Source organism: Labrus bergylta, chromosome 14 (assembly GCF_963930695.1).
Source record: "Labrus bergylta chromosome 14, fLabBer1.1, whole genome shotgun sequence".
NCBI lineage: Eukaryota > Metazoa > Chordata > Actinopteri > Labriformes > Labridae > Labrus > Labrus bergylta.
Genome location: NC_089208.1, coordinates 12063871 through 12090288, shown reverse-complemented (window position 1 = coordinate 12090288; position 26418 = coordinate 12063871). Strand labels below are relative to the sequence as shown.

Genomic DNA, 26418 nt, shown 5'->3' with positions numbered 1-26418 from the left:
TGCACCTCAGTTAGTTTTGATACTATGTTGTGACACACAGGTCTTCGTCTGCCAGCAGCAGCGCTCTGGGTCAATAGTGTACGAGGCCATTTGAATTTTGCCTAATAGACCGTAGTTAGATTGTGTATTTTGATATTACTGCCTGAAATAAGTATACTAACTATACTAATTACATAATCTAAAGTCATAAATGCTCCTACACTGTTTTAGTCTATTTAAAGTTTTTAAACCTGCGGGGATGTTTTCTTGTTTCATCATCTCTCAGAACTCAAACATATGTCTAACCCTCGGAGACACTGCAGCGACATGGACTCCACCATTAGCAGTCCAAACACATATCACACTGGCTTGTCATCCCCCTTGGCCAGAAGATGAGTGACTCTCCTAAAGCCCCTCACACTGTGACAGGGCATCAGGGATCAGGACGGAATATTCTAGATCTCAGCCTCTTGAGCCACTTGGTCACACATCTCAATCTTTATTTTCTCTTTATGTATCCCCCCCACTTCTTTTACTCTGACACCTAACAGTGACTGAGAGCTGAACTGAGGCTTCATTATGGCCTCACAAAAGAAATGTTTTTAACAATATTCCCAGTATTTCTCAGTATGAGGGGGGGTTGGGAGAGAGGTAGAGCAGGAAGGGAGGGAAAAGCTCCCCAGATGAAAATCTTAAATCAGCATGCCATGCTGCTGCAGCTGAGGCCTAGGCAGGGATTGCATTTAATTTATTCTCCTAAGCCCGGGAATCAGGCCATCAAAAGGAGCCAAACTATCAGGTTTCCTGCACTAAATGGTCCTACAGTGTGATGTGGCCAGCCTGGGATCCAATTTAACCCTTTCAAGGTGGCAGAGAGTGTCAGCGGCCTTTCTCGTCCGGATTCATTTATCTCCTGACACCGGCATCAGAGTCTCTCAGGACAATTTAGGATACATGGGACTAAAGGTGGCACAGGTACTCCCTCACAGCATTTGTAGATGTGGATATCCCTTCTTTAGCCTTGTTTAATAGTTATGGATCATGGGATTAAGGGACACAAGCTCATGGTAGGCCCTAGGAGTTCAGTACAGCTTCCTTTTAGTAACCTGTTGAAATGCCTGACTAGTCCCTCTAAGAGGTATGTTAACATCACAGTACTTTACAGCTTGTTTTACATCTGTTGCTAACATTTAGCACCAAGGTAGAAAATAGTTTATTCCTTACGGAGTGAGGACAGTGAGGTCAGGATTGTGGACTGGCATAAAAATTATCTGTAGAAATGATGTCCATATTGCACAAAAAGGTCAGGAAGTTTACAGTACGATACAGACCTACAATGATCCAAAACCTTCTTTTATAGCTGAACCAAATGTTTACTCACCTAATATAATCTGAGATTAAATATGTTGTCCTCTCGTGCCATTACAATTCTTTGTTTTGTTCTTTTCGAACTAAAGCTAAAATACCTGATTATCAAACTTTACAGTTTTGCACCTGAGATATCTGCTTAGTTTTGTTCTGAAGTCCCATCCACCAAATATTTCCCCACCAGGAGGAGGAGCTACTGCAGTTCATGCTTGTAAAAACATCATCCCTCCTGTTTACTTCAGGTACCCATGACTTTCTATTGCCTTAGCTTATTTGCCATCATCCTTTGTTCCCATCATTTTACATGCTGCTGTTGTCTTGTGCAGATGTTGAAACTTGTATTTCAAATGTTTTTTTCTCCTCAGTTTACAAAAAGTATTATCTTCTTGACATCAAATATTCATATTCAAGTTAAACTTAATAAATAGACTTTTATAGATACTCAAACATGCATTAAATGAAAAGCCTTGGACGGAAAAGAACACATTAAAAAACAGTAATAAAATGTTAGCAGAATGTGAAGTCAAAAATTAAAACCTTTAAAAAGAGGGTTTACCTTCAAAGGTCAATTGGATTAAATTGTCATTTCCTTTTCCTTATTGTTTCTTTTTTTTAACCCAAACTCGATTCTCTACAGAAGACATTTGTTCCTTGTAAACAAACATCAGTTTCCACAAAACCTCAGTCCAATATCAAAAATACTGCTTTGATAAAATTGTTTAATCGTAGGCAAAGGACACGGTACTGTGTTCAAAAAGAATCTCAACAAAAGTAGTATACATCTAATTCAGAAAAGTAGGTTTTTAAAGCCTCTGAAGAGGTTGGGATTGACAGTTAATAATATCAATAATTTATTTCTGTCAGAAGCATCTTTCTGTTGAGCTATGGGTGTCAAATGCAGAGGAAATGTGGTTGTGAACCACATTTGCATTCATCACTCATCAATTTCATCCAGATATTTGCTTGGTTTTAAACTTCATCTAAAGTTCTGATCCTGTTAAACTGGGCTGTAGATGACTCCCTCTGGGTGAGTCAGGTCTTGTTTGAGCCCAGATTTCATGGTTTTCTCAAAAATAACCTGTTTTGTGTCACACAAGGTCAAATCCAACATTTTATTTTTCTCATGTGTAAATCCATCTTTTCAGTTCGCAGAAATTATCAAGTTTCTCGTTGGAACTTTGTTGTTGACCACATAAAACCCAACTCTGACCACATTCAAACAAAAGCCACCGTTTAACTGTCTCTGAGTCGCACAAAACACACTGACCACAATCACAAATATACTTCAATGAGGCTGCTTTTCCTGCTCCACTTAAAACCCAGTTTCACAGTTTAACCACAGAGGTATTTAAGACATTATAACTTGTTATACTGTAAGGAGTCATTTGTTGCACTGGGATCTCAATATGAGGTCCAGGGACATTCAGCGGTCCCCTTGAGGGTGTTTGGAGACATATGTCCAAAATGTGAGAAACTGATTCTGAGCGTGTTTGGAGTGTGGCACATGTTGCTTCTAAAAAACATGAGAAATCTGACTATTAAATGATCAAATGTTGAATTTTGTTAGTATTAACTATTGTTGCATTCTCAATGCGATGCACAAAGGATCATGAAGAGTAAAATCTCAGTCTGCTGTTGGAATAGCATCAGAAAACTATTGAAAAACAAACATATGAATACCTTTTGTAAAACATTTTGCCCTCTCTGATTAAAATGTAATTTCCATTTGCTTTGAAAAGTCAGGTTCTTTGAAATCATTCACTAATGCATGACTTCCTACTCACTTAAAAGTAGTATGCACTTCTTTCCACCATGCATTGTGGGTATTCTTTATAGCTACTTTACAGCGAATACTATATCTCACATTACATTTGAACACCACAACAAAAAGAAAGCCACAAGCTGAGACACTTCAGTCTAATAAAGTAAAAATGTGTTCCAAGCTGCTAAATAAAATATATATTACAGTTAACAAAAATGTAATGGTCAAAAGCATGGCCACTTAATTGTTGCATAGAGGTTCTCCTCCTGAACCCGTAGTTTGACACTGTAATGTTGCTGTAATCCGTTCAGGTCTCAGCAGCATAAAGAACGTGATAGAAGTTTCTTTTCATGAAAACAAAATAAAGCAGCGCAGATCTCTGATGGCAAGCTCCTTACCCCTCATCTCCTCTCCTCCTTCATCTTCCCCCACTGTTTGTTTTACTTTATTTTCTGTTTTTCTCCCCCCCTCCCCCAGAGAGTTTTTCGTGCAAAGAATAAAATTTCATCTGCGCGGGCTCTGGGAAAGGCGGCCCTCAGATTGGCCCTTGCCCGTACAGATGCTTTGAATTTAAGGAGCTTTTCTGCCTGTGAGGAGAAGCAGGGAGGGATGGAAGGATGGATGGATGGTGGGGGGGGAGGGATGGAGAGGTGGAGGAGGGGGAAACCTGCCTGTATTTCCTGGGGATTATGCGTCAGATGGGCGCCCTCAGAGGAGGTCTCAGGTCCTGGCCTCCCTGGATGGCTGGGAAACTGACCCCAATCTGACTCCGTGGTCTTCTTTGTGCCCTGGCAGCATGTAGCCTCAGGACAGGACTGGGATCCGTCCCACAATGAGCAGGCACACCTTGCCTGTATGGTAGACTCAACCTGTCACTTTGAACCTCATATATTCTTACATTATATTTTTTTTCTAAGGATTCCTTCAGGGCAGTATAACTTGAGTCCATCCTTTGCTGTTTCAGTCGTCATTCCTGTTTATAATAATAACTTTGTAATATCTTTGACATCTGGGAACATTACAGCTTCACTGAAAAAAGTTTAACAGTGCAAGAAAGGTGAGCAGTCAAACAAGTTTATATAGGTATTGATAAAAACAATGTGGTTGTCCGATTTATGAACCAGACAAAATTAACAAACAATTGGATTAAGTGTAGGATTATAACAAAAGTTTCAGGTTTTACCTTCAAATAAAGTGACTAACATAATCTGCATTCTTTCTTTGTTTGACATTTAATTGTCAGCCGTTTGCTGCAACTTTTACAAGCTCAGCATTATTATAAGCTTAAGACCAATTGAACAAATTAAGAAGTACAATCAAAATGAATAAAACAGTTACATAATAACCTTAAACTAAAGACCAATTCCTAATCTTGATGTTAACAATACAGTGGCCCCAACACAGTTGTTCCAAAACACAGGTTAATCTACTATTCCTACAGTATCTCCCGGGATCTGATGTGAACCTTTTACAGAGACAGAGTCAGGGAAATGGCAGATGAAATCCATCACACACACAGACTGCAGCGGACAATCAGTTCGGCAGATTAAGTGCCAACCTGCCCCCCATCCAGGACTCGTACTGGTACAGGGTGAGGAAACGAGCAGGTGGCATCACTGCAGACCCCTCACACCTCTGACACAAAGGGTTTAGACTCCTCCCCTCCAGTAGGTGTTACAGATCACTGCACGCCCAAACAACCACGAACTGTTTCTTCCCCAGGCTGTCACTCTGATGAACACTTTACAGTCACAGAGTGTCAGAACTGCCACTGTGAAATAACCTTTAAAAAAAACACTCACTGTGATATGAATAAGATCATTTTTTCACATTTTATAGTCACTAACTTAATCGTTGTAAATATTGTTATTCTCCTCATCACTGCTAATGTGAATACTGTAAAATCAAATGAACTCATGTGGATCTGTTACCTGATTACATCATTTATTATCATGTTCATTTCAGCATCTTTTGCACTATACAGTCTAATCCCTCATGTGTGTGAGCATACCTGGCCATTAAAGCTGATTCTGATTCTATTTTTCTGATATTTTGCTACAGATGTATTGTATTTATCATAGGTTTTACCACCTAAGTTAGACAAGGGGCATCTTCATGGCTGATATAAACAGTGTATCACAAAGAAAGAGCGTTCGTTGCTTTGAGATCATATAATCAATATTCTTGAATTGAGGGTAACTTGATTTAATTTAAATCGAAGGGCTGCCTGTAAAGGGTCCCAACATTTAGCTAGAGCAGGCAGGGTTTTTTTTTAACCCTTAGATGAACCAGTCTGTCCAATATCAAACAAACTATGCCAGTAATAAGCAAGTTTACTCTGGCTTTAGCAGGTTAAGAGTCGAGTATTTCTCAAGAGCACTGACACAGACCAACAACAGAGTGAGAGTTAACTTTTGGCTTAAAAGACCTTTCCAAAATAACTGGAATGATCCTCAATGTCAGCTGGATGTAAGTTTGCCCTGTGAGCTATAATTATTCCCTGCTGTGAAAAGATGATTTTCACCTCTAAAAATGCAGAGATTGACACCAACTGCATTTCTTCTATTGTCCACTTGGGGCTTCGTCTATAAAGGAGTCACTCTCAGTTAGGTTGGTATTTAAAATGTAGAAATATATTTTTATAGAGTTTTGGTTTTGGTCTCTATTGCTGTATTTGTTGTGTTGACAACTAAAACAGTTGTATTAAACTCGCCCTTTTGAACTATATTAAGCATGAACCTTATTCATAGTTGAGGTGTGGTTACTTTGAGCAACAGGTGGAGCCTGCTACTTGCCTGCCAGGACATCAACACAGCAAATGTATTAGCACTTAACCTCTTGTCTGTGTTGTGCCGTTGGATATTTTATTTTCAAAATGTTGAACATGTGTCTTATTGTTTGGTTTGTTTTTATTAACACAAAAGTCCAAGAAGTCTGTGCTCAAGTTCTTTCATAAGAAAATTCAAGTAATACATCAGCACTGGTAGAGCAGGTATATTCATGGACGCTGACCATACTGTACGTGGCTTGTTGTGTTCGTCATACATTGATTTATTTCTGGTGGTCCAGGCGTAGGCACCAAGGAGTTGTAACTGGCTTTTCCTTGATGGAGAATCAGCTGACCATAGTGTTGAGAAGATGGGTAAAGTAGCCAGTGTCATTCTGGGTCTTGGTTTTCTATTGGACATGTGGGTAAGTGATAGATTATGGAATTATTATTAAATTTCCTAATTCAATTGGAAAAGTCAAGTTAGCCTGGAACAATTTTATACACTGTCTGGTTTTGACACAAAAACTACTCAGGGAAAATGCACATGGTTCAGAAAGATGTGGTCCTTTAAGGAACTTTAACAAGAAGGAAATGAAGTTATATTATCAAGTTATAACATGATGTAACTTTGGTCAGTTAAAATAATTCAGGTTTCACCTTTGGAACAAATACAGATTTTAGGCCTCCGTTTGAAAGTCCTGTCTTTGTTTTGTCTATTCAATCAATTTACGTCGACCACCTCCTGATGTGGACTTACACGCTCTTTATATACTTGACTTTCCCCGTGATTTTCTACTGCTATGGAAAACAGGTTACAGTCCTAAAAGTAATTGAATGACAAGTTGTAATTGAGTTAATAAGGACATTTCATTGAAGAGTTAGTCAAAGATAAGCAGCAGCATACTCAGCTTAAGCAAAAGTGTAGAAATAGATCACGCTCCTTTAAGCCTGTGCTCAGGTCTCATTTCTAGCCCCTGACTTCATTATAATGATGTCCTAACATCTCCCCATTTTCTCATTGAGGCCATTTTGTCCTCATTGGTATAGAAGCACAATCTGGAGAAACCTGATACTTTGAATGTGGCTTTTCAATCAAATCATACAAGTGCAGCGTGCCAGTATTTAAATCATGTTCCCTTTGACACAGGGGCGATACATAATTTAATACAATGAAGACACACACACTTTTGTTCTTATAGGGAACAGTGAAGTTTTCTCTTGCAGCCCCTTTCTTATTTTTATGGGAGTTCTTGGCAGCACCTTCAAAATGATGTCATTATGTCAAGAGAGGAAAAAAAACGTCTTTTAAAGGTATTTTATTACTGGAGTGTGTACAGACCTTTTTGTAGTATCATCAATTATAGCAATTCTTTAGAAAGCAATTTACATTTTTTTTCTGTATAAGAAAGTCAGGCTTCTGAAAAGTCCAGATGCAGCAGAGCAGTCAGGTTCCTTGTGTGTGTGTCCATCAGTCCCAATTCAAATCCAACTCAAATCGACCAGCGCCTGCGTGAAGAGGCGTGTGATGAAAACTCCAATTCTTGATTACATGGCGCCATCTAGTGGCTGCTGGATGAATGAGCAAAACAAAATGAAATAAAGGAGAGCCTCTATTTCCAGCAAAATGTGTACTTTTGCTTTATGGCCTGACAAAAATTTAATAATAATATAACACAAAAATTAACACTTCTTTACTCCAAACTACCTTTTAGAATGATTGTGAAAATTAAAATAGAAAATAAACATGTGTCTTTGTTACAGTCGAATATTTTACTATAACATTTCACAAATACTCCATCTATATAAACAAAGATATGAACACACAATATAAACCATTTGTGCCCTGCATAAACCTCAAATCTCTGTTTCAATATCTCATAAAAGGATTTTACAATAAATGGAGAGCATGGGTTTGCTGTATGAATGCATGGTCTTGTACTACGATGAGTACATAACATATAGGTGACATTCAACCTGCTTTACCCCAAACTGACCATGTTTTTTTTTCTCCGGGAATTCAAGGTCTCTGCAGCACACAAGAAAACTATTCTTTTGCATCACACATCACAAAAAAAAAAAAAAAAAACTCATTCCAAAGTTCCATTATATTGGTCTCCTAAAGACCAACAACCAACATCCAACACTATTAACAACAGAAATGTGCCATCAACCAGAACTGGTACTAAAAATACACTGAATTAAGTGTCTTAAGTTTTTGAGATCAAAATAAAGAAAGCTGCTTTTGCTATCCTTACTTCCTTCACATGCATTAACCCGTATTCATCAGACTTCTCTGGAGGCCTGGTAATTGAGGTGTAGCAATCTCTGATATATAACATCTTTTACCATGAAATTAAATCTTTAAGTGAGTACTTTCACTTTTTAAATCTCTTTTTTTTTTTTACTCTTTGCACTGTTTGTATGAAAAGACCGTAGAATGAACAGTGCAATTCTTTATCGGAAGTAACAAGTAAATAAGAAATTAAAAACAATATCTGAAAAATACAAACATAATGCAAAAACAAGTTCCCGGCCTATAGAAAGATTCTTTTTTTCTCTTCATATTTAGCAAATCACTACTAAACACCTTCCTATTTCCTAGAAGGAAAACAACAAGAGCAAGGGGGGAGAGGGAAGGAGGAGGCGATTACTCCAAAAGGCTTGGAAATCTTTTAGCTCGTCTCCAGTTTTGCCATTTCCTGAACGTAGATCCCGATGCTCTCGCTGTCGAAAAGCACAAAGTAGACGGTCTTGATGGTAGAAGACATGGTGGCCACAAAGTAGCTGGAGATGGCCTTAAGGATCAGCTGGGCCGCTGTCTGCTTGGGGAAACCATTCCTAACAGAAAAGAACAAGTCACACTTAATGACGTGTGTTTAAATGCAGGAGAGACTTTTCATTTACTTGACAACATTTCTGGCATTCATTATTTCAGAGACATAACTACAATCAGTTCTGGGGATTAATGGAGACAGTGTCCAAAAAACTCAAAAAAAATGAATTACTTTCAGGTCAATATGGCTTGACAATTTACAAACAACAACAGAGTGGTGCAAAATGCATGATGTTAGCCAAAGCCAGCAAAATGGTAGAAATCTGTGTTTTTCAGTCTATATTATGTATATTCCTTTCACAGTATTCCCCTTGTCTGAAGCTCTTTACCCCACTAATGTTTAATGTGTTCATCAACTGACCTCATATGTGTTGCAGAGTGTTTATGTTTTGTGGCTAATCATGTAGCGCTCACTCAGCAGGAGGTTGTGTGAGTTAGAGGCATTACTGTTAAGGGGCTGGTTAAGCTGGTTTATGACATTGGAAATAAAACGTCTTCACACAGGTCCAATTGTCAAGTTTACTAAGAAATATGTTGCTCCACCTGAACTCTCCAATTTTAAATAAGAGACTCACAGAGGCGGAGGACTTAACCGAGTGTTGTAAAAATGTAAGAGGAGTCTTTTTGTTTATTATCTATCTGTTCATGAATAACACATTTGATGTATCTGCTAAAACTCCTTCTGTTTTTTCAGTGTGGCAAATGATATCTCAGTAAAAAAATGTCATTTATCCTGATATTGTGCAACCCTGGTAAACATTTACCTAAAATCGTTAGGAATAATTTCCAGTTCCAATTCATGACTTGTTGGTGTCAAGCGTTCCAAATCATAGAGGAGAAGTTTACCACTGTTTCCAGGGAAACTAGGTAAACGCCTGATTTGAATTACACACTGAAAGACACTTGTGAAGCACTTCCAGTTTAAGACCACACTCCTGAAGTTACAATACAGGATTCTAGTGATCTTGAAAATATGTAATCTACACTCAGTTACAGTAATAGTCAATTCTTTAAAAGCCTCCTACTTTTACTACAAGCTCCAAGGATAGAAAAGTGATTGTCCTATGTGATTACATGTTGCATTGTTTGTCTGGGTGTTTTCTGTGTTTTCTTACCTCCCACTACCAACGGATGGGAAAGCTACAGACTTGAGTTTCTTCTCGTCAGCGAGGGCCAGACAGTTTTTCACTGTCTTGTCCAGCATCTCCTCGCATTTGTCCGAGCCCCAGCCTGGACTGTTGCAGTGGATGACGTACTTTGCAGGCAGACCAAAACCGCCGGTCAGGACAGCTGAGGGATGGAGAGGAAACAGAATCAGAAATAAAACCTTCATAGGGTGACGTTTATTTGAAAGAAAAACAGTTATAATGCAAAAAAGAGAACGATTAAGGATGCCAAAGGTGACATCTACAGATTGCTTCTATTGTTAAATGAATTCACTTTAAAATAAAAGCAGAGGGCTGCACAAAATGACCATGGTTCAGAAAGCCAGAACTAGCAGGTTTTTCTGGACTATAGCCTTGTATATAAATTGCTCAACTCACTTACAGCTTATCCATTAAATTAGTACAACAGACAACAAAGTGAAACTGTCATTAAGCTTTCACATTAGAAGAGATAGGGGAAAAACTGGATAGCATTCATTTCTGAGGCTCAAAACTAACAGACACCAAAAAGAAAACGTGGATTCACTTTCAGCAAATATTCACTGTTGAAGAAATGTTTATGTGACCGCTTACAGAACTCTGAAAACATAATGACACTAAATGACAGAGCAATCGCTTTACACCCACATCTGCCACCTACATCATTTAGTGAAACCAGTGCCATGAACACAGTTATACAGAGATAGTAGTTATTGTTCCCCAACATCATATTTTCAATCTGTTTGTTTTGTTTCTTAAAACAGACTGACTCAACTTGTTCACCTCTGACATCCTGCTGGACTTCCACACATCTTGTTAATTTGTTTCAGCTTTTGTCAGAAGTCAAAACCCAAGAGTTGAATTTGGAGACCTGAGCTGGTAAAATAACTTTTCTTTGTGGAAAAATCATTCAGCAAATCTTAAGAGCTTTAAATGATTTGACCAGGGCTTCACAGCGAGGGAGGTGAAATCACTTCTCCAGAAAGCAGAAAATGAGAGGAGGAAGAGGAGAAAACACAGAGAGAAGAAAAGGAGGAAGAGAAGGCAAGAGAAGACAAGCCAGCAGCTGTGGACAGGAAAACTCAGCCAGAGCCTCTGGCTCTGTGAAGTGAGAAAAAGCCACAGTCAGATTTTATTAGCCCACAGCGAACATGTGACGGGGCGGGAGTCAAATCAGAGGACGAGTTGATTTCCAGATGGAGCGGAGCAGAGGATGGAGACACTTCAGACCAGAGTGAGAGCTCGTCTCACTGTGTGTGTGATCTGGTCGGCAGGTAAAGTGTTCGGATGATGGTGATGATGATGATGATGATGAGGATTGCAGGTTTCATGACTGCCTGCAAAAGTTCAACATGCTTTATGGTTTGGGATAGAGTCGGTGTGCAGTGCTTTTTGTGCACTGCACATCTGGGAATTACCTGTCAATCAAACTGTGCAGACAGAAAGGCAACATTTCTGCTGATGAAGTTAAAGTCTGCCAGATTTGCTCTTTTTTCTTTATCAATTTGAACCTGCGGCTTTATCAGCTCATGGTGACAAACTTCTCTGTTTAGTCCACTAAAGGGCTTCATTCTTTACTTTCTGGCTTCCTGAGTTGTGCTTGAATAAAAACGAGCAGATCTGGTTTTAGCCCAAGTAATCAAAGGTCCATTAAATTCTCAATTAATTCTCATTTGCATGCTGTTCTGACCTCTGAATGACCAGAGAGTCCAAAATGAAGAAGAAAATGTAATTTATTAACTGTGTCCAATCATTTATTGTTAAATTCACATGCTACCTAACAATAGGCATTAATCAGTTATTTGTTTGCTCCTAAAATGCAAAAACATGTCTTTCACAGATAGGCAGATAGTTTACACAATGGCTCATATTATGTTTAATAAATGTATGAATTCAAATATATGAATTTATCTCTCTCTAATTTTTAACAAATATTTCATGTCATGTACGTCTTGTAACCTGCTACTGGATGCTTTGAATTTCCCTCGGGATCAATAAAGTATCTATCTCTCAGAACAGAAATGATCTTAATAAATGACAGGACAGAACAGAACATGTGTTTCATTAAGACTAAATTCACCTTAAGGTGTAACCAGGAACATTAACTTTAAAAAAAAGGGTACAAAAGGGAAAAAAAAGTTTTGAAATGTGCCTCTTTAAAAGATAAATGTTATTTTAAAATCTGTGCTTCAATCACTTTTGGAGCATTTTAATTTCCAAAACTAACATTAAACCACTAAAGCTGCCTCATTTGAATCCACCATGTGTCACATTGTGTAAAATACACTCCATGCATCAGAGCACCTTCATGAACAGACCAGACATTACAAGGTATGATCAAGTTCTACTCATTTTTGGAATATTTAACAAAATGTATTTCGCTTCTTCAATGTCTTGTACCTGTCTGACCTTGAAATTGAGAAGTTTCCTCAAATAATCCAGATGAGAAAATACACTTTACACGCACTTTAAACATCCTGAAATACTTTTTTTGACAGCTGTTCTGAACCAGATGTGGTCAGGATGACTGTTTGGCTGATCCAGATCTCCCAGAATCCCTGACAGGCTCTGCTGGCTGTCTGTTCAGTCACCTGGTAATCTATTTATGAGCTCCAGTAGAGAGCGGGATTATGATGCTGAGCTGTTTGGCTGAATGTAAGAGAGGGAGAGCAGTGGTGAAGGTGGGGAGTGTTTGAAAAATCAAGTGTGAGTGATGAATAATTAGAGAGACGGATGGAGAAAGAATAAGCGAGGGATAGAAGGAGGGGATGGAGACAAATGGACTGAAAGATAAAATCATCTGTAAGAGCTCAATACAGCTCTCTGAGGACTGAAGCCTGCAGATTCAGTATGGAGTTTCCAAGAACAGATATCATGTGCCAATACTGTCTTTGATCTTTCACTGTTTCTCTCAAAGGTTCAGTTTAGTTAAAACAGAAACTTGCAACATCTAACCTTTGAGAAGGGAATTAATATGTCTAATGTGTGTGTGTGTGTGTGTGTGTGTGAAATGCAGACTATTAATAAAGCACGCAGCATTTCCTAGAGAGTTAATGCAAACATATTCTGTACTTACCACCAGCCACCTCCAGGGGGCCATTCTTCTTCTTCAGCTCCTGCACGGCATCCGTAAACTCCTTCCCTCCCTTCTTTTCCAGAGCATTACCTTAAAACAGAGGAGAGCACTGAAATGAGTAAATCCTCACATGCTGCTGACAGACCGCCAAACAAACAGACAGCAGGGAGGATTTAAGGTGATGTCATGCAGACAGACACGCAAGCAAGACAACATGGAGATGGACACACAGACAGGTTAGCAGGGGGGGGGACAACGATGCTGTTAATCATTTCACCCTTTCTTCTCTGCATCCTCAAAGCTCACATGCAGCATACTGAGCCTCTCGTTGTGTTACTTATACGACTCTGAAAATGTCTAACAAGTGAATTGCAAAGATTTAGTTCTGCTTTTTTCAGAATCCAAGGAGCATTCTAAGTTCAACTCTGCAGAGAGGGAAGATACATAAAGAAGTTGAGATCATTGGGGAGGCGAAATCAGGCTGAGTCTTTCCTACATGTTTTGATAGCTAAAAGAAGCCATTCCACAGTGAGCACACAGCATCAAGTATACTCAAAGCTAAAGAAAGAATCCACAGAGGAAACTGGAGAGCAGAGAGTCAATTAGAGTCCACACTCACAAGAGAAATTCATATTCTGGCTGCTCTGTCACTATAACATGCAGTGAGATTATATGAGAGATTAAGGACACCTTCTTTTGAGGAAAGTAATAAGACAATTGAGAAAAGCAATCAGATAAATTTAAATCTTGCAGTTTAAAAGCCTGTTTTAAAGTTGATAATTAAATATTTACACATGTAACTATGCACTAAGATGTCGTTTATTGATCAGGAGTTGAAATTAAAGCTTCAAGAATGTGTCTCTGTAAATAACTTAGTGGATTCTGGGTGTGATCAGCTGATCTGACAGCAGAGTGGAGCTTGCTGAGTTTACAGGATGTGAAGCGAGTCCTAGATCAGACATCTTTCTGCCAAGTGGAACAAAGTTGCAACAAGCAGCAGCAGACACTAATATACATGAATATGCACTCAACTGCTCTGTTTAGATCCAATTACTGATGACTCAACATCTTCTCCAAAACTAATGGCACTTGGATATTAGATGACTATAAAGCCTAACATGTTGTATAAATTTTCTTCAGAGAGATAAGCTATACAGTTGAGGCACTGTGCATGTGCCTCAGCAGGGAGCAGAACAACACAGACATGTGGGCAAGCCAAGCTAAAAGGACATATATTGCTTCTTTTTATACATTTTGCAGGCTGTCTGTAGCTGAATGATGCAAAAATTAACTTGCAAATTCTTCAAAGATGCTTCAGAGAGGGAACATTTCCTGAAGATAGTTTGGTGGAGGTCAGATCCAGATCATGTGGTACTTAGTGCATGGCTGTGCTTCATGATTTTCTTTGAGACTGAAAACACAGATGCAATAAACAATGCAAGTTGATGCACTGGCACGCACCAGAACACCAGACAGCTGTTTACAATACTTCAGAACTTTATAACACTGGAAAGTTCTCAGGGTAGCAATCATTTAATCTTTTGTCAAGCTGGTTTTAGTTTATTGTCACAGGCGCTGCTTGTCAACAGGCAAGGCTTGTGGGCCCTAGGCCACTAATGGGCCCACAAGGGCTGACAAACTTTAAACCCCAGCAGTGGCTCAAAATGTGTAACATTTTGCAATGACAGTAGGAAACCTCCCTGAGAGGACCCCATCTTAGAAAAATGAATGAGGAAAACGGATAGCTAGAGATTGAAGCATTGAGTTTCTGACTAAAGAGAAGGATAATGGTAACTATTAATTATAACATAAAGATGATGAACTCTGATTGGAGGGCCCGACCAGACTCTAGAATTGCCACCGTTTATTGGAGAAATTGTGTTAAAAATCTTCACAAGGACAATGTGATTGAAGCAGTTTCAACTTTTTTAAAGTCCCTGCATGTGTGGCATTTTCTAATGAATAAGGGGCTCATCTTTTCAAAGCAGGGCTGTCTGATAGATTCATAACTGAACTGTTTTTTGCTTTATTCCATGAGGTTGTTGAGGTCATTACAGGGTTTTCCATCTGTCATCATTAACCCTCTTTCGACACTCAGAGCCAAGTTGTGAGAGGTTTCCAAAAGCATTCATTTTTGGCCTATAATAATGCAGGAATCTCTCAAATCTGAGGGAAACGAGTCAGTTGCCAGCCTGAAGGCCTTTTTGATGCAGTAAGCTGCCAAATTCAGATGATCCTTTTCACAATGTCCCAATTGAGTTCATGCTCTGAGTTAGGTTCATAAAAAACATAGCGTGTGACTTTAATTCTCTTTGGCAGCTGATTTGAAAATCTTGGAAACCGGTGTTTCCCCACACGCATTTAGTAATTGATAGATATAATAGTCCCTGCCTGCATGTTTCAAGCTTCTGCAAGTTCATTTTCACTCACGACACAATAGTTCTTTCAGTCAATGTTTTGCCATGGTAATAAATGCATAAATAAATAAGAGCAGCCAGAGAGGTGGGGTAAGAGTGTTTGAGAGTGTGAAAGAGCTTTCTTTATAGCTAAGCATTGGGCTATAAACCTAACAAGCAGAAAAGAAAAAGTGTGCCAGGCTGTTGTGTTTGTCTTCAAACTGTAGCACAGAATCTGAAGTAAGCCGAAAGAGAGCAGGACGAGCACTCGCGGTCTCCATGGTGACAAAGGTTCCATTACCTACTTCACCACCTGTATAGAGGGAGGAGTTGGTCGGGTGAACGACAGCGTCGCTCTCCACGATGGAAATGTCGGCTTGGACAACTTGCAACTACAGACGACAACAACGACAAACAAACAACAAGCAAAACAACATGGGTGTAAACACATGGAGAGTGATCAGGAGCAACTAGATGTGACCTGAAGAAGTTCAAGACGGATTTGAAGTATTGAGGGGGGAAAATAGACGGAGGAGTGAGGGTGCTCCTTGTTGGCTGAGGACATCACAGGAAACAAGGAGGCTGCGGTGGGTGACATCATGTAAGTAGGAAGCAGGACTGCACACTTAGCCAGATTTTCTGACATGATTACATGCTCAAACCCAAAAGTTGAATTTCACACTGATAATTACACAAAATGAGTGCCTGAGTTGATTAGAAAATAACTTAACTGCTTACATTTAAAAAGAAATGTGAATATGAAAGATAATGAACGTAGTTTGGGATCAATATTAGGACTAAATGTGCCGTCTTTATTTCCGGGCTCACTAAAATGAGCAAACAGTTTTAGGATCACACTCCAGACTGTCGACCTTTCAGCCAGGCTGCAGTGAGAGACCAAGAAAAGTTTGTGTCCTTTTCTTTCTTCTCTCAAACGTTGTGTTTTTCCCACTCCGATAACTGGTTATAAAGCCTTATATAGCCGGGCAGCCATCTGAATGGAAGACAACCTGGATTGGATCTCAACACATCTAGAATGGTACTTTGGGAAAAGCAGCCTCACTGCTTTGAAGAGCTTTGATAAAATCCTTGAATGTCTCCACAGAAATGAACGTTTTGTTTTGGGAATAGTCTTTTAATTCAAGATTCTCTTGATCTCCACAAGAGTATCGCTCTTTTCTGCTCTTCATTTTTAGTCAGAGAGCAGGTTCAGTCACTGAATGTGGTCAGACAGGGTCAAAGTTTAGACCTACTCAAGGTTTTCACAATGTGAGCAACATAATCAACCAGTCTGCAGCAGACATCAACAAACACTCCTGCAGAGAGAGCTGGCCAATGCTGAGCTTTTCTAGGTCAGAAACAACACAGGCAAATCATAGAGCACAATTTCAGGCTGCACCTTTAATTGGATTTAGTTGTAATCTTTAGGTAATTTGACTGAGTTTATTTTCAGTTTTGTCTTTCAAATTTAAAGACACCAGTGATAGTATTTGCCTGAAAAGTTTTTAAGTTTGCATTCAATTTCATTTGCCGAATAAGGGGATGGTTTTAAACTGACTTCTACTCGTATTTATTTTTTGATTTTCTGGCCATCTACAAAATGACACAGACCTCTTTTAAATAAACCTGTAAGCATACAACTAGCACAGGACCAAAATGTGAGAACGCACCAAATGCTTCCTGATTATGAATCAGGGTCTCTGTTAGGAAGAATACATAAATAGCATACATCTTAATAAAATATAGTAAAAAATATGAATGCATTGACGAAAATTATTCAAAGGAATAGTTGAAAAGAGTGAGCTGCATGATTTGGCCATATATATATATATATTTTTATTTTTTTTATTTTTTTTGACAGTCCTACGTCTGTCCGTAATAATAATAATTCAAGTTGCTCAAAGTGTGAATGAAAAGATCTGCTGGTTGTGAAGTCTGACATCTTTTTCTCATAGTTCTTCTTTTTTGTTTTGTTTATTTGATGTAAAAAGGTTCAACATTCAAGGATTATTAATCTCAACCCCCACTGGGACCTAAGGGATGGGGGGGGGGCTCACCTAGATCATCTTTAAGTTCAAGTTCAGCATTGGTGGGGTTGATGACCCCCTCCACGTCAAAGCCAGCCAAGTTACTGACCTCGCTGTGGATAAGGTTGAGCTGCGAAGGAAGGGGGGAGGTCATGCAGAGGTAGGGGGAGAGCAAGGAGGAGGAGGGGAAGCAAAGCCATTAAAACCAGATTCACACCACTATTTAAAGGGATACCTTGACTTTTTGATACTTTCCAGAATCGTACATTCAACAGAGCTGGATGCACAGTCAGCAAATGCAGAATGTGTGTGTGACATGTCGTAATAATGTCTAAATGTAGACTGACAGTCTATGCTCTGTGTCATATATATGAGGATAAGGTAATCGTATCACAGAGAAAGACACTGTGACAAACATTATACCGCTCACTGCTTCTGCTCTTATGTTCAGCGTGTCTAAAAAAAAAGTTCAGCAGAGGACAGCAGGCCTGCAGGTGCATTGATCGAGAAATGCTCAATTATTTAAAATGTCAGAGGAAACAGCTTGTGTAATCAGGGACGCATTTGTGAAACACAAGCAAATGGCTAAGTGTAGTGGCGAAAAAAAACGGATAAATATGTGTTTTTCCCAGCAACACATTTAGAAGTGTCACAGCAGGAAACGCAGAGGTGTTAGTGATGACTTTACGATGGTTGTGCTCTGTCTCAGTGTCCCTGTTAAGTCATTTCAGTGGCCACATTAGTATGCACTCTTTTTTAACAGTATAATTAAGAATATAAAAATATACAGAATATTACTTTTGCATAATTCAAATCAGGCTAGATGCATTTACTGATTAAGGTGTGATATATGCTAATATTATTTGGATTTTAGGAGCATTAAGTGGAAATGTTTACAACACATTTGGAATATGTGTCACTATTTGGCTTTGCATAGCCTCTTGCCCGTTCAGCTCTCAAACCAATCAGGTAGTAGTTTTCAAGGCTGGGACAGAAATGCATTCACAAAAAGAAAGTCCCTCATTGATGTTTGTTTTACAGCATTATGAAAGACTTCGGGGGAACTGGGAGAAAGGAAAGTGTTGTTTAAAAAAGGGAAATTCCTCCATAAGCCAGTATTTAATCAGAGTAAGTATGGCTGCATGTAAACAGAATACTTGTTTTCATTTTTAATATATTGAAAATGAGAAGCCTTAAACAAGAGCTGCTTCACTCATTATCATCCCATTACTGATGGGGTTTTTCCTGTTCTGTCAAAGTGTTGTTTGTAGAAAAAAAAATGTTGTGTTTGTTGTCATGATTAGTAAGCTTCTTAAGAATTTCAAGAGTATTTCCATAATAATCTATTATAAATGATGAGTTAGGTCTTACAGTGTCCCTTAGGTCCCCTTGTTCCTTACTATGTCAGATATGCTTTGTGTTTCTCTTTGTTTATTGTACTGCAAAGACAGTTAATGACCAACACTGTGGGATATAATGAAACAGAAACATCAAAATGTCAAGGCATCCTTGTCAGTGTTAGGAATTGTCAGTGAAAAGGCATCATCCTGTTAGTGTCTCAGCTTCATTAGTTTTCTGTTACTTGAAGAACTCAAATTTCAAAAAAGGAACTTTAACTTAGAAATAACAGCAACGGAACAAAAGCAGAGCAGTGAGATTAAAGCATCGACAACAGAACCGATTTAGATTTAGGCAGGAAAAAGGCAGTTAGGATAATTAAGTCTTTGAAACAGAAACAGACTGGCTTTTTTTATTCATGGGATCATTATCTGAATCAGCGGGAGGTTCACTGCATTGGTTTGATTCATTATCTTCCACTTATTCAAACAGCTGCTTTAATCTGAGGTCAGCGACAAAATCGAGCAGGGAGCCATTTTACTAATGAAGAGAGTGTGAGGAAGGCAGACAAACACCGCTGCTGGGGAATGTTTGAGCTGAATTTCAAACAATGCAGCCATTGTTTGAAATTCAGAGTATTTCATGTAAAGCGTGAGAAAGCATGTGTTCGTGTCATAATATTTTAGCCTTCTAAGATGTCCATAAAAGTATAAGCTATTTTCTGAAACGATAGAGTCTGATGTTTTAAAATTTTACTAACAGATCAATTAATTAATGGTTAAATCAAGCAAAGCCAAACAAGAGTATCATTAGCTTTGAGTTTATGCTGGAGGGGGGGGGGGGGGGGGGGGGTTCCCAGGAAGTTTGTGCGTCTGCATTTGGTCAGGTTAATAAGCCAGTGTTATATGAAATGATCAAAAGCATAATGCAGGTAGAGCGATGCATGCAGTGCCATTAGCAGTACTTTAAGTCAAAACTGAGCTGAATCGGTGAACTCTGGAAGTACATTTCCAACATTTTTCATTTAATTCTAACAGTGTAAAAGATTGTAAAACAGATGATAAGATGCATCTAAGGCTTTTTTTTACAACATTGTGTTGGGGTGGAAAATTCACAGAGGACACTGATGAAATGATAAAGCTCTAAGCTAAGCACATCAGATTTTGTATTCTTGTTTTCCCACTCATAGTGTTCACATGATCAAAAGTCCTATTAAACCAATGATTATGATCATGTGTTATAACTGATTAATGTTCAGGAGCAGGGAACTTGTGACACTGTTTGCATCATTCTTGAGTCATTCCTTCTCTTACATGCGAAGTCGTTCCTCTGCCTTTAATCTTTTTCAAACGTCAAATCTGTTTTATTTGAGCTACTGATCTTGAAGTCTTAAAGAACATATGTGACATGGCTTTGAAGAGATTCTGAGGTAAATTTACTTCCATGTTTCAATTCACCAGAAAAAAAGGCGAGAAAGATGTTTTGTTGATTTGTGTGCAGCAGGACCAAAGCATGGGGAGCTAACAGAGCTGAGATACAACAGATGAGCAGTGACCACAGCAGACGGGTTACTACTAACACACTTCACGTTCTGTTATGTAGCACCACATGATCAGAAATGTTTGGTGGATTAAAGCTGACCACTGCAGAGGTATTACAGCGTCAAGGTAACTTATATTTCTAAAACAATTAGTGCTGTTGAACGATATCTTTTTAATCAGAATTTACTGCTGGATTTCAAAAGTTAATCACAATTAATGTAATTGCATGTTTAAATTTCCATTATTTTGAATTTCAAACCATTTTTAATTCCATAATTGTAATGTCAAGCTATATTTACCAGTGTCTTGATTTGGGATTTAAATAAATGTTAAGAAATGTACTTTATAGTGTTGATTTTGAGATTTGTTTTTTTAATAAGTGCTGCACTGCTACACCAGTGTGAGGTAGGAGCTTCAAAGTGCTTGTTCTGTGACATACATAGTTTAAGTTTTTTATGAAAGAATAAAATTGTTACACACAACGAAACATGCACCAGTGCGTGTACAACACAGCTCACTGATGTCCAGTTTTCCTCAGTTAATAACACAGCATTTGTACTTTTCCTGAGTTCCAGTTAAAATGTTTTTTCTGTTTCATACAAGGTCCTGTATGTATTTTTTTTTTTTTTTGTGACGGTGAGGCATATAACTGGTGACAACCCGAGTCTTCCACAATGTTGACTTTCCTACCGTCAGTTGTTTTCAATTTTAACAAGTGCTGTAGCTACCTTTTTGAATTTAGTTTCACCCTCAGGTCTGTGGTGATTCACACACTCGTAAGTAGTGCTCTGCCTGCTGACTTCAGTCTAATTATCAGCTCCTGCTTAGCTCGTAGGTGGTAGCTCAAAGTATGTTGGTGATTTTTTTATTCCGTTTGACACAAGGTGCATATTACTTTTGACTTGTTAACCGAGCCATCTGGGAGTTTTTTTAAAGTGAAGCTAGACACTGAAAAGCGCAGTGGTGTTGTTGTTTGTTGTCTGCAGCAGCTTAGCTATGGCGCGCCAAAAAGGGACAAAAAAGCATTCAATTTAAGCAATTGTAAAGAAAAAAAAAAATAATAATCTCTACGCGTCAGACCTTAATGAAATCATGATTAACGAGTTAGCACTAACAGCCAGAAAAAACAGTGGACAATAAATTACTTGATCTTTCTCTGAGACACCATTTTTAAAATTTCAGATAACATTAAACATGATTTCACCTCCTGGACTGATTCAGCTATAGTGGGGGAGTAAAGGCAAACAAACTGATGACAAACAGATTCATTTTTTTGTTCTGAGTCGGCTCCAGTAGTTTCAATGAATAAAACATTGTAGCTGAGGAAAAGACAAAATACCATCTTTGGTTGGTATTTTTTCTGAGTTTTTCTGAGCACTGATCTGATTATTCTAGTTACTTTTAAATAAATTAGACATCATGTTTTCTCCCAAACAGAGCTGGGATTCCACATGACAAAAAAAAATTAACTTGTGTTTCATTCCTTTGATGTCTGAAATATTAAATACTAATCTCCTTTGAAATTTTAGAATAAGGAAGTCCTTTAATGACAAACGTTGCACCATACGTTTTCACTCTAAGTATTTAATTTGATAAAGAATAAACGCTGGTTTCTTAAATATGAAATTAAAACCTGTCTGGGTTGAGCACTGACCTTCTGACCCAGAAAGAGGCTTTTGGTGGAGAGCACGGTGAAGCTGTCCCCTGGAGATCCTTCTGTGGTGCTGTCTGCGGTCGCTGCCTTGCTCAGCTCACCCTGCTTCTGTTGGCGACACAAAATACATGTTACCATCATCGTGACACTTTATTTTTCACAACAGGAGACTATAGTTTTCTGTGAGGAGGTAAAAGGTGAGGCTCGGCTACTATAACATCTAATCTTACATTTTGCAAAGATGACGAACTGCTCGTTATCAGATGTCAATATATTTTTTCATTCACCTCTGGTCAATTTCATGTTTTGATTTCAAATGTACTGTCGTTGTCAACAGTAAACAAATTGTGTTTTATGAATCTTAAGATCTTTCTTTTCCAAATACAATTTTCAATATAAATCTTTTTCAAACATCGCACATTATATATATCATAAATTAATATAATACTAGATTGTAAGATAACTGGTTTAAAATCGACAATAAAGTATGTCTAATGCTCTCCTGCAGATAAACTTATTAATCACGATTAATAGCTGAATTTCAACTGTTAATCAAGATAAATCACATTTTTGTACATGTTTGAAATTCTATGCTTTGTTTGTGTTTTTGTGCTGCCTTAAGATATGGGTTCTTTACTTCCTGTTTGGATAAAAACCTGCTTTTATTTTGATAGAAATTAAGGAACTTCTGGTACATCAAAGGTTAAGACAAAACAGCCCACTATATATGTGATTTAAAAAGTGTATGTGTTCATTTCAGACCTTAATCACGTCACAATTCATATCTTAATGCCAAGAGCTCTATTAATAACATGTTTACTTATAACATTGTATTTCTTTACACAGCATAAACCTTCAGTGTTGATAAAAAGAGTAGATGTCCTGTGGTCTGTTAACATCATGAAATACCTTAGCCTTTCCTCCTGGCTTTCTTCCGCTCGTTTTCTTGGCTGTAGATTTCTTAATTGGTTTGGGTTTCTTTTCGGGGGCTGGTGAGACGGGGGCCTCAAGTTTTCCCTTTGCTCCTCTCTTCTTCGCCAACAGCTCTGGATGGATGTTGGGCAGGACTCCACCTGCTGCAATGGTCACACCTTTCAACAACTGAGACAGACGGGAAGAAAATGTTTTTAAGTTGACATGTTCACACACTGCCTAGACGGTAAAGCTGAGCTGCTATTATGTTAACACAAATGCAACATCTCAAATATATATATATATATTTTTTTTTTCAGCAGACCTGGTTCAACTCCTCATCGTTTGCGATGGCCAGCAGGATGTGTCGTGGTGTGACGCGACCCTTCTTGTTGTCTCGGGCCGCGTTACCTGCCAACTCCAAAATCTCAGCTACATGGATAAAAACATAAATGAATAAACAATCAGAGCAGCTCATCTATAACTGCTGTAGTGCACGTATTGTGAAAGGAATCTATTAATGTCTAATGATTCTGAGGGAAACTCAGTTAATGTTTACTGAATAAATTCCATGTGTTCTTTTTATTTTAAATATCAGTATAAAGTTAAATGAATCAACACAACAACAGAAAAGGACTTAATGTGTATTTAACAGAGCTGTGCATCTTCACTGATCTCCCAATTCGATTATTCTGTTAACGATTTGATACGATATGACGAGGCATCCTGACGGGCTGCATCCTCAACTTTCTACATCACTGCACATGGCTACTTTTTCATTAATGAAAAAAGCAGCAGATAAATATAAAATCCCTGTTTATTATTTGAAATTACTTTAGAAGTCAATGTCAACAAATGTATTTACATTGTAAACAAAAATAAATAAATGATATAGTTCCAGAAGCAGCCTAAAACTCTACACGCACCGTCAATATGCAACAATCGATAAAGTTCTGTTACTGCATCAAAGCAGTATCATCCGCGTCTGCATGCATCGTACAAACTATTCTAGTAACAACTAAGAAAACCCTAGCAAAAGTTGATAAGCTGTCTTCTGTATTTTCATCCACATGTTTAACCTTAGAAATTGTGTGATCCTCAAACACTAAATCTCACCAGTAAGATATTCGAGGACAGCAGCCAGGTAGACGGGTGCCCCCACCCCTATGCGATATTTGGGCAGGCCTCTCTTAATGTAGCGCAGCATGCGCCCCACAGGGAAGATGACCCCGGCCTTGGTGGACCGGGACGTCTTAGTTGACTTCTTCTTTGCTCCTCGGCTGGACATGGTGCTGAGTCTGCTACCAGTGTTTGGCTCTAGAAGAACAAATCAACATAGTACATTTACAGATCTGTATTACTCCACATGATCAACACTTGAATTTGGACACTGAAAATATAATAACATGCTTTAATACAGACTTTCTTTGCTACATGTACAGACTGACAGGTTGCAGCAGCTGTGATCTGTTTTGCAAACTTTTTTACAACAAACTTTATTCAGCTCCTCAATAGGACAGCGTACCCATAGATTTTAAACACTCATCTTAAGGTTGATAACTTTTGACAGCTTAAAATTGCTGAAGCGAAAAAACATGCTGCTTCAGTCCCCATGGGTTTTAAATCCCAACATTTACACTCCCCCCCCACCCAAACCCACAAAAAGAAAACAAAATCATTGTATTTATGTCAACCCTTTTTATATGAGTGAATGTATTTCACACTTGTAATTAAGATTTCATATATTTTCAAATCACCATGAGGACAAATCAATGGGAGGGCACTGATTTTTTTTACTCTGGCCTACTGTAGGCCTATGCTACTGTCTGATCACACGAGTATTTAATTAATAAAATATGCCATTAGCATCCTGAGTCGTAATTTATTAAATGTAATTAAGCAAAAGACTACCGGTATAATTGTTTTAGGTTAAACTTCAGTAAAAAAAAACAATGATCCTTCGAGTTAAACCAGAGGTATGACAAGCAATGATTGTGATTTAAGTAGCCTATTTCTTATTTCACCAGATGTCGACATCAATTAGCTTTCTGTTACGGAATCAATTAGCAACAACAAAGGCCAGGCTGTTACCTGAACATGGGCTAATGAGCCAAACATATTTAAAAAAAAAAAACACACGTTAATGTCACCGAGAAATAACAATGTTATTGATAAACAGACAGCAGATGCTACATGCAGAATTTGTCTGCTCCAGTCAGGTAACGTAGGTGGGTTTAAGCGCCACACTGGGCATTTCTTCCTGTTGGCCACTGACAGACAAGACAGCGATTTCCGCATGCCAGCAGCCCGCCTTGATATCTCCCACCGGTAAATGTCTTACATGTCCACAGACTAAGCGACTGGACAAATGCAAAAATGGAGCTGTCAAACGACCAGCGGACATTTCTGCGTTAAGGTCAACGAGCTTTGGGGTGGGAATAACCCCGGCACAGTGGCGGCCGCTGCCCGCTCCTCCCTCCCCTCCCCTTCCCCGCCTGTCAGCTCCAGCACACGGTCTCCGCTGTCGGCCTCCATACCAGAAAAATAAACGAAATGGCAACGTTAACAGCTCAGGTTAGCGAGAGAAACCCTGCTTTACTGACAGGAAGCTGCCTTACTCGACTGGATAAGCATGTGTGCAAACCCGGTGGATTACTCACAAGACAGGGCACAGCGGAAAATGTCTCCCGTTCTCCGGTAACAAGCCTGGGCACAGTCCTCGACTCCCACAATCCACAGCGAGCTGAAATATTGCAGCGAGCCAGCGCTGCCCGTGGAGCGATGCAAACTGCTGGAGAGCAGAGAGCAAAACCTGCTGATCTGCTACCGAGCTGATGATCTTTAACCCTTTGCAGCTTTACTTTTGTCAAAAGAAAACACGTGTTTTGAACTGATATGCAGACTGTTTACCGAGCATATCGATGCTAAGTCTTACATTGTGCATTTTACACATTATTCAGCGTTTGGTCGAGCTACTTTGACCAGGGCCGTCAACAATTCTGGACACTCTTATATAAAATATATGCCTGGTAAACCCCTGGTAAATTCCCAATGTTTGATAAGCTAATTACAACATTTTACATTAGTGTCCCCTTTAAATGTAGGCTATTAATCAAAAAATGTACAATCAATATTAGTGTATAATATAAGTGCAATTTTTATCACTATGCACTAATTGTGAGTTCAGAGGTAAAAGCAAAATTTTGAGTATGCAGCTATCGTGCATAAGCATACAGAAAGGTGCACTTACACACATTTAGCCTACACAAGCAGTATCTTTGGAACCACATGCATAAATGTTTTAACTCAAGAAAATATTACCAGGTATCCCTGGTGTGAGTGAGCTAACATACATTTGGTACACCTGCATGAGGCAAACTAACACAGAAAAGGAAAATATGTTTTATTCCATCACAACACATAGAGTTACAGCTGTGTCACAAAATGTTGTTTTAGGCAAATATTGGTGAAGGCAAACTAAACTGAGCTCGAAGGCATTTCTTCAATGCTCAACGTATCTTGGGCGCACAAGCAGTTAAGTTTGGGAGCCACTGGTTAAGCATGTTAACACACTAACATTAGCTAATTATGCTAAATAAAGATGATGAAGAGAATGC

General features: G+C 38.7%; 1 protein-coding gene across 2 annotated transcripts; it reads right to left on the bottom strand.

Annotated features, from left to right (window-relative positions):
• Nucleotides 1-7179: 7179 nt before the first annotated feature.
• On the bottom strand, nucleotides 7180-25619 carry macroh2a1 (macroH2A.1 histone). Of its 2 annotated transcripts, none has more exons than XM_020635579.3 (9): nucleotides 25462-25619; nucleotides 23918-24118; nucleotides 23127-23233; nucleotides 22799-22990; nucleotides 21890-21997; nucleotides 17387-17486; nucleotides 12934-13023; nucleotides 9828-10002; nucleotides 7180-8717 (listed from the first exon to the last, which is right to left on the bottom strand). In XM_020635579.3, the coding sequence occupies exons 2-9, from the start codon at nucleotides 24087-24089 to the stop codon at nucleotides 8552-8554; spliced, it is 1110 nt and encodes a 369-aa protein (XP_020491235.1). In that variant the 5' UTR covers nucleotides 24090-24118; nucleotides 25462-25619; the 3' UTR covers nucleotides 7180-8551. The 2 variants fall into 2 exon arrangements, with proteins under 2 accessions (XP_020491235.1, XP_020491237.1); XM_020635581.3 differs by lacking the exon at nucleotides 17387-17486 and adding an exon at nucleotides 15631-15721.
• Nucleotides 25620-26418: the final 799 nt, after the last annotated feature.

Excerpts from the sequence above, each read along its gene's own strand:
- macroh2a1 (XM_020635579.3), bottom strand. The coding sequence starts at position 24,089 with ATGTCCAGCCGAGGAGCAAAGAAGAAGTCAACTAAGACGTCCCGGTCC. Across the intron at positions 17,487-21,889 it reads GCCTCTTTCTGGGTCAGAAG|CTCAACCTTATCCACAGCGA; the intron begins GTCAGTGCTCAA and ends CTTCCTTCGCAG. Across the intron at positions 8,718-9,827 it reads CCATCCGTTGGTAGTGGGAG|GAATGGTTTCCCCAAGCAGA; the intron begins GTAAGAAAACAC and ends CTTTTCTGTTAG.